Source organism: Oratosquilla oratoria, chromosome 27 (genome assembly GCF_046742065.1).
Source record: "Oratosquilla oratoria isolate Oo_2021 chromosome 27, ASM4674206v1, whole genome shotgun sequence".
Taxonomy (NCBI): Eukaryota; Metazoa; Arthropoda; class Malacostraca; order Stomatopoda; family Squillidae; genus Oratosquilla; species Oratosquilla oratoria.
The window spans coordinates 41,680,089-41,689,298 of record NC_134803.1 but is presented as its reverse complement, the minus strand read 5'-3'; the positions used below and the strand labels follow the sequence as shown (position 1 = coordinate 41,689,298).

General features: G+C 40.9%; 1 protein-coding gene across 1 annotated transcript in view; it reads right to left on the bottom strand.

Annotated features, from left to right (window-relative positions):
- Positions 1 to 8,384, bottom strand: part of LOC143039995 (uncharacterized) — a 38,576-nt gene extending 30,192 nt beyond the window's left edge. Inside the window, exon 1 of the mRNA XM_076210513.1 lies at positions 7,806 to 8,384. Coding sequence (XP_076066628.1) covers positions 7,806 to 8,027 — 222 coding nt within the window. The 5' untranslated portion in view covers positions 8,028 to 8,384. The remainder of the gene's footprint in view (positions 1 to 7,805) is intronic.
- Positions 8,385 to 9,210: the final 826 nt, after the last annotated feature.

Below are 9,210 nucleotides of genomic sequence, written 5' to 3'. Positions count from 1 at the left end.
CATTCAGTAATTATTTCATAACCTTTAGTCTGCCCTTATGCACGGGTTTTGTCATTAGAAAGGACAGTTTGCCCACTTGACATCATTACAATACGGTTAATGTCATCGCCGGGGGAAAATCAGGCAAGCTGGGGAGAGAGTCCTTTGTCACACATTGAAATGTGGCATTAAACATTTGTAAAGTTTAATGTAGCAAACGCATTGTGTGATTGTCTGAATGCATGTATGAATGTATTGTGTGTGCATATATATATATATATATATATATATATATATACATATATATATATACGCACACATATATCTGTGATGTTTATGTGTTATTTGTTCAGTTTTACAATTATATATACATACACACAATTATATATATATATATATATATATATATATATGTATATATATATATATATATATATATATGGATACATGGGAGGCAGAGGTAAAACAAATAATACAAGACTAGTTTTCCACTGAGGAAGCACCAGTACAAAATTAGTTGAGGAATACTTTGGTTGTATTTGTGTGTTTTCCCTCTTCTCATTTTATAATCTATCAGGATGTATTCGCATACACACACACAAATATATATATATATATATATATATGTGTGTGTGTGTGTGTGTGTGTGTGTGTATCATGTGATATCAATTACACACACATACATATAAAACTCAGTCTTAGACATTACTACGAAAGAAAACTTGTCTTCACCGTCAGTCGTGACCAAGGGGAATACACAGCACAAAACAAAACGTCGGAAATAATTCTCCTTTTTTTTTGTAGAAGGACGTAAATCTATTGAAATCTCGTGACCAAACATAGTAAGAGAAATGTAATTTGATCCTTTCAACGGGTCGCCAAAACTTATTTGTTTGATTATTTTTAGAAGAACGCAAATCCGCAACCTTTCAAAGATTTCATTTAAATCAACTAGAAAACACAGTCGTGTTTGTTTGTTTGTGTGTGTGTGTGTTTGTGTGTATGTGAAATAACAAAGGAGAAATGCATTGTTCATTTTTTTTGTAAATAAAATCATCAGAAGATGTACCATAGGAATGATCTCTTATGTTTTTCTTCCATATCACACACACACATATATATATATATATGTACATGTATACGCATACATGCACACAAGAGACCATGTATAAATGCACAGACATGATGTATGTATACATTTCCTCACTACATATGATCCCTACGTAATGTATACCTCAGTACATACAAACACACGTAAAGGTTCAGGAAAAAGACACGACCTCTGCCACCGGACTCACTCGCGCACAGAACCGTACAAACATGTACATAAGTACAATGAAGCAGCTGCTCATGAGCATTGCAGGCCGGATGTCATAAAGAATTGCACAGCTCAGATATTGACAAAGACATGTATGGCAACAGTTACCCTACCCCCCCAATTCCCCTCCACCCACTCCCGCGTTCTTTTCCTTCCTCTATTAATCGGCTTCCGAATCCCTCCATGATCGGTGTATATGAGGTATCACCTCTATATGAATATATTCTCTCTTCGATGTGATATTTTATATTCCAGCTGCCAGGAGGCGGTTTCACTGATCCCTGTGGCACTCCACTGGTAAGGAAAGGGATGAGAAACGCACAACTGCGCAGCTGGTTGGCGGCCGCTTCTTTGAACTCATTGGAAGTCATGGAGGATCCTCCAACACCGTGTAAGGAGGCTCCGAGGCACGCACACTGATGTGAGTCAGACATCACAGCGCCAGATATTAAACCTGACGTCCAATTAGCTTCTCATGACATTCGGTGTGTTCTGGGATACGAATGAAATCACATGGCGACAGTCGGAGGAAAAGATGGTGGATTTTGGGTTTCCCGGTAAGGAAGTGAAGATACACGTAATATTTTCCTCGTGTGTGTGTGTGTGTATATATATATATATATATAAATATATATATATATATATAGTGTGTGTGTGTGTATATGTTTGTGCTGAGGCATTGTGGCAAATTGGTAAAGGTGGACAAAGAAGACACTAGATTCCGCGTTTGTCTGAAGAAATCTCTTGTGCGAGTCAAGAAACTAACAAGGAATAAACTTGGCTTTTAATTCGTATGCTCGTGTGAGAGTGTATATATATATATATATATACTGTATATATATATATATACACACACACACACAGGGCAGTTAATGTGTACATGTATGGTATTACAGATGCTTTCCTCGGGAATTTGGAACAAGTCCCGTTATCAAGACGCGATCATCGACAGAGAGCTGAGACAAAGTTCCGTGATGCTACCAAGAGCGCTCGACGCTAGAGCCATCTGTCTCTCAGGGGCTCTCTAATCTCGTATGTGTCACCCAGGAGACACTCTGTCATGGAGACCTTTGTGTAGAGGGCCAGTAACCTACAGGAGACATCCTCCTTTGATCTGACCCTAGATGTACGTCAAGGACGGGCTCCAAGTGCCAGTCATCGATCTCCAAGGTTCTCGAAGGAGATAAGTGAAGGCGAAAACATCGATACCTGTTCGGTTCTTCAGACGAGGACTCTCATCCACCGCAAGTAGACAATTAATCTCAAGGGAGGAAAGGAGGGATTGTGGGGGGCTTAGGAGTCGGGGGGGGGGGCAACACCGACAGGAGGACACCGCCCCGTGAGGCGATGTCTTCCTGCGGACGGGGGTCTGATCAGCGGACACGCGGAGATCATTCGCGGACACGGCTCCGCGAGGGACCGCGAACGAAGGGAACCTCAAGAGCGAGGGATCTTGGTCAAACGGCAAGGATGGAGGGATACTCAGATTCAGAATTACTGATAAAGACTCATAATTCGAAAAAAAAATCTCGTGAAAATTAAGAACACGAAAAAGAAATTGATGAACTACCAGAATGCTGTTGTTTTTAATACAACTTGTATCAACGAAAAATTTACCCCCCTTGTTTTAGATTTTCTTAAACCATTTAATTACAGTGACTCATCATATATATATATATATATATATATATATATATATATATGCATGCATTATTAAAATCGACAGCATTAAGGAGGTTGTTGATCTTCTTATGGGAATTCTCCAGTTTTCTAACCAATACTCTGCCATTTGGAGAATACCCATAAGAAGATCAACAACCTTAATGCTGTCGATTTTAATAATGCATGCATACAAGAGAATCTGCTCCCCAGATATTCAAATATATATATATATATATATATATATATATACACACATTGCTGATAGCACATTTATCTACCAAAGGAAAGGCATTCAGAGCAAAACAAAGCAAACCTCAGGCAAAAAGTCTTGGATCAACCAAAGACCCGGCACCTCCCGGAACCTACCCATCAGATGAATAAGAACCGTTTGTCATCATCTGGGACAGTTGTAGATAAAGTACGTTACCCTAGTAAGGAAAATGCCATGACAGATGGCCTCTCAAGTGCGTCAGACATGTCATCACCAAACAGAAACGTCACAAACGTTATCAACAAAGGACATAACTGGACAGAAATCGAAAATGAAGATATTGAATACGCGCTGAACATGTATACTGAAATATGCACGTTATTTTCCAATAATATATGTTTACCAACACCCACCCCCTCAAAATTTCCAGCTAATGGGCGAAACCCAATTAAGATACAATAATAAAAAAAAATGTCGTTCATTTCTCAATGCTCATCTTCATATATATTAGTCTACTCTTATTGTTCTTTCCTTTAGTCGAACGAAATGCTTTGACATTAAACAGGAGAATGTTTCCTGAAGGAAAAATTGGTGGAAAAAGAAGTGTGGATGTCATGTTGATGATTACAATACAATGAACTGTGGAGATGTCTTACATCGACTTGCTGGGGAAACAATAGCCACAACCAGGAAAACTGATTTTGTAAACAATAAGTCTATTGAGACTCAAGCAGCTGCGAAGTATGTACGGTATGCATTCATATATGTATATATATATATATGTGTGTGCGTGCGTGTGTGTGTGTGTGTGTGTGTGTGTGTGTGTGCAAGTTAAATGTTAAAATAAATTGGTAAGAGATCACACGTTGAAGAGATCAGTGATCCCAATACACATATCTCCGTACATTTTCTTCGATAGTGAGAGCTACAGTTCACCTGTATATATAAATATATTGTGCGGTTGGGTGTCTCTAATGCCTGTTACAATATGTACACACACGCGAGAGATGAGAATTCTAAGATCCATTATTCTATATATACATATATATTTTTTTTGGGGGGGGCGACGACCCAACACTAGTGGCTGGATGTGCGTCCTCCTTCGGGAAATCCACAGAAGAGGAATCGCGGCGAAGTCCATCGCGAAGTGCGATCGAGCGGCGTCAGTAGATCGTTCCAACGGCAACCCAAAAGAAATTCCGTTGCGCTTGTGTGCCCAGAGCAACACCGACGTGGCGGGGAGAGTGGTCCCGGCCACACGACCCGCTGGGAAATAGCGGTGTAATTACTTATCTCATTTGTTTGACCGGAAGACAACTTGCGGTGTGATACCCGAAATCGGAGATCGAACGGGAAGAGTTCGGGTCACGTGTACAAGTCATTAACGCTTTGTTGACGAAGCCTTGGGTGTTTCATCTCCCATCGGTTGGTCAATTATTAAAGCGTGGGAGGAAAATGGCTCGTGTCAATTAATAAAAAAAAAAAATAATAATGATAAATAAATAAATAAAATCCATTCCCCCCCAGAGTCATTAGTAGGACAGCTATTAAAATGTGGGGGTGGGGAAATGACCCGTGTCAACTAATACAAAAATAGATAACAAAGGAATATATGAATAAATAAATAGATAATAAATAAATAAATTAAATAGATAAATGATCTTATTTAGATCATGAATAACTGATGGCCAGCCAGTTTTCGAACGAAGACACGAAGTGAAATGAATATGGAACGTATGTGGGTCTGTAAAATATATGTAGAGTTTGTCTTTATGAACAATATCATACCGTATATATGAATATGAATACACCAAACACATACTATAAGCGCATACAGTTCATTCACACTCGTATAGTATTCATTATCTTTTTAAGATAATGAGACATGAATTACTCTTTTTTTTCATTCCAAATACTCAAGATACCCTTTTGGGATCCCTTGACTACCAAGTAATTGATGTAGCTTGATCCCTTTCAAGGAATAAAGCCAAGGGAGAAAGAAAGTTGCATTCAGGAGTATGTCGAAGCAACCAAAAACGCTGGTGTTTTGGGTAGTATTAAAACACCGGTTGGTATTACCCAAAAACACTGGTGTTTTGGGTAGTATTAAAACACCGGTTGGTATTACCCAAAAACACCTGAGTTGTGACGCAAAAACATCAAGAAAACGTTATTTTGAATATTTTGTATGATCTTAGGACAGTTTTCAAAACCTGTATGTGTCCATTTCAGTTGATTGCGTGTGAATCAGAAATATTAAATTCTTTATATTCGTCCTTTTCTTTTGATGTAATACAAAAAAACAGTCCCACTTGACTGACTGGGGCTTTGTCCACTGGGATTATCTCATGATCAATAAGAAGTGTTCATTTCTCTCACTTTAGCAATAAACTAATTTAGATAAGAGATATCTGGTGAGTGAACGATATTGTGAAAAGGCACTATGCTGCCACCTTGTGTTAGTTACACAAAACACACAAACACTATGAGCAGAACGTCAACCAAAACGCTGAATTCTTTTTTATTTCAATAAATAACGTTTTGTAAATACATTAACATAAATTTTCTTTACGATAGAATACCACGAAATGTTATCATTTGCAATTCATTAACTTTTTTGTGATTTGGATAAAAATAATCAGGTGTTTTAGGTGTTTCAAAAGACTGGGTCACTGAAACCAACCAAACACAAGCATTTATACTGAACCAAACAGAATAATAGTTATGTATTTATGTGGGGATATATACATAATGTATATATATATATATATATATATATATATATATATATATATGAGCCCATGTGCATATTTACATACATATGTACATATTTGTATATATGTATATACATACACACACACACACACACACACATATATATATATATATATATATATATATATATAAAGACTCCTGTGATAAACTTCATTTGCTCTCAGTATGTGATAATGTATTATTGTATAATATATGTATATATATATATATATATATATACATATGTGTGTGTGTGTGTGTGTATATTGTACCAGCATTCATACAGTATGTGTAGCAGAAACATGATGCATGCATAACAAATTTTACAAGTACTTATATGCACATGTGCACACATTATACATATATATATATATATATTATATGTATAGACTACATATATAGCCTCACACATTTATACAATACATGCTGAAATATATTAACAGATTGTACACACATGCTTATATTTATTAGGTACATCTGCGCATAAATTAATCACATCAAATCAAAGTGCATATGTACATATATATATATATATACATATATATATACATATATATATATATATATATATATACATATATATATACATATATATATATATATATATATATATAAATATACATATGAAGTTATGAAATATCTATTCAAACTTCAAATCACAAATATACAAGCCATAGATGCAAAACTACTGGCAAGTGTGTAAGCGATCGACAGCTGGCAAGCGTTTCTATTCATCAAAAGAATCTCAGCATAACATAAATTTATCTGATTTCGAATATGCACATACATATACATAAGCGTATGTGGACACACAAAGGTGTTGCGCATGATTGCAAACTCGAGGCTCGGATCTCACGGCGATCGCCGCTGCAAGAATCGTCCGACACTTGCGTCCCGGGACGGCCGACGTCGGCGCTCCGCGGACCGACTCAGTCGGCGCCGCCTCGCCGCGGACGGCAAGAAACACGAGACACAGCAAGGACCTGGGACCCCACAAGTCATGATGGACCCCCATAGGAACAGCGGGGACCTGAGGGTTTAATGGAGACATGACGGCTGGCTCCCCACACCCTCAGCCTCCTGAGGAGAGTCCACGGTCGCACCCTCCTCGCCTCTGCAGGGGTCCTAGTTTCTATTCTACCGTATCGTATAGCTCTCACACAAAGCTCCCCTTCAACGGGGTCGTACAGAATAATCTGAGGAATGACGGAGCACCCCTTGGGCAATGAATGAACGACCTGTTTGAGGTATACCTTATACATAAGGACACCTAGGTATTACGTTCACAAAGGCCAATCAAACAACCAACTATTCGGAGTCCACTGCTGAACAAAGGTATCTCCCAACGTTCTCCACGACTCACGTGACTATGCCATCCTCTGCCACGTCACTCTTGCAATCTTTTGCGAACCACTGGTATCACACAGGCGGATTTCTTTGTTTCTTTGTGAGAGACGAACACTAGATAACCCACATGTAGGAAGGTACATAGAAGTGAATCAGCACAGTTTGCGAGAAGACACGAGTCATTCAAATCTCATTTCTTTATCCGAATCACAAAGGGGGGGGGAGGAGGGGGGGTTAGGTGATAAAGAACACCTGCGGGAGGACGCACCTGAAGGCGAGGCAGACACAGACCTGAGCGAACCTGGTGGGGGGTCCTGTCTCACCCTTGAGGTCTCTCACAGCAGGAGACCTTACAGGGGGAAGGGGTGAGGGTGACCCTTGGGATTTGTGCTCCTCGCCCCAGAAGTGGACGGGACAAGCTGAGGCAGTGGGGGTGAGAGGGGGGGGAAGGGTACTGAGGTCGTCCTAGCACCTCGAGAACGATCCCAGGACTTCGCTCGAACACATAGACGAACTCGTAGGGGAACACTCACCTTCTGAAGGGGGGCTGGGGACATGGGGATATCCTGATATCGGATATCCTGGGTAGGCATTCTGGGCGTACATGGCTGGAAAGGTGTACCCCATGTTGTTGTACTGGGCAACGCTCTGTTGGTATTGCTGGAACTGTGAGTAGGGGTTGGCCAGCGGTGGCGGAGGTTGTTGCTGGACGTCTGAGAGACTGGCGCCCTTGGCTAGGAGTTCCTGGTCCAGCATGATGACGAAGGGAGTCGGGGACTTCGTAGCACAGGTACTCACGCGACGGTACTCCTACTGTGGCTGCGTCTGGCTTACAACAACCGACGCAACAAGCTTTCTTGCGCGCTTTTTTTTTTTCTTTTTTTTTTTTTGAGGACCAGCGAAAGGAGGGAAGGGGGGTAGGGCTTATTCTCTTTGGCCCTACGTCTACTCTAGTCTTCCTGGCCTCTTGTTTGCTCCGGTAGTAGTCTCAAGAAGAGCTCGAGATGCTTGATTTCACTGTAATGTCAAACACTACACAATTATCACAATTAAGTGCGGCTGGTTCGGCGACGTTTGCTTCGATACTGTGCGCGCTTCGGAAGGCTGTGCTCGCCGCATCCCGTCAAATGGTGATGGAGCACTTCAATGTCCCGACGGCCAATCAGCGGCCGGCATCTCCCGCGCTCGGGATGCCAGGACAGCTGATTGGATAATTGTTCCAATGAAACGCGTCGCTGATTGGTGGAAGTTGTTTGGCTCCGCCCCCGTGTAGGACACCCGAGCTCAGCTGTCATCTCTTTCCACTGACTTCGACTCCGTCGACGACGGCCTCTCTTGTTAAAACGACCATAGAACAGACGCAGGCGCTTAAGTTTCAGGTCCCTGTGTTGGGGAAATAGCATTTGTTTTAGGAAACCGCATGGAGGAGGAGCTGGCGAAGAGAGTAAAGGTTTCTGTAGGAGGATTTGAGGGAAAAGGAAGCGACGAGGAGCTTCGTCAAGACAAAGCGGGATCGAACGTTGGGTTGCCGAGCTGAAACCACGCCCACATCGTCAGTCAGGCTGTGTGGGAGGGAACGCCCGCGGACACGTACACACGCATACACAAACACGCATATACACACACATATACACATGCACACACGCACGCACACACGCATACACATGCGTACACACGCATTTGCATACACACAGATACATACATACATACATGTACACAACCACGCATGCACACGCATACACACACACAAACACACACACACACACACACACACACACACACACACACACACGCACGCACGCATATATCGTGTATGTACACAAAAGTCAAATAAAACATACATTTGAACACAAGAATGATTTTATGAATGTGCATGTGATTCATGTTTTGGATGATGTGCTGGACTTGTGATAAATATTTATTACCCTCCTGTATGAGC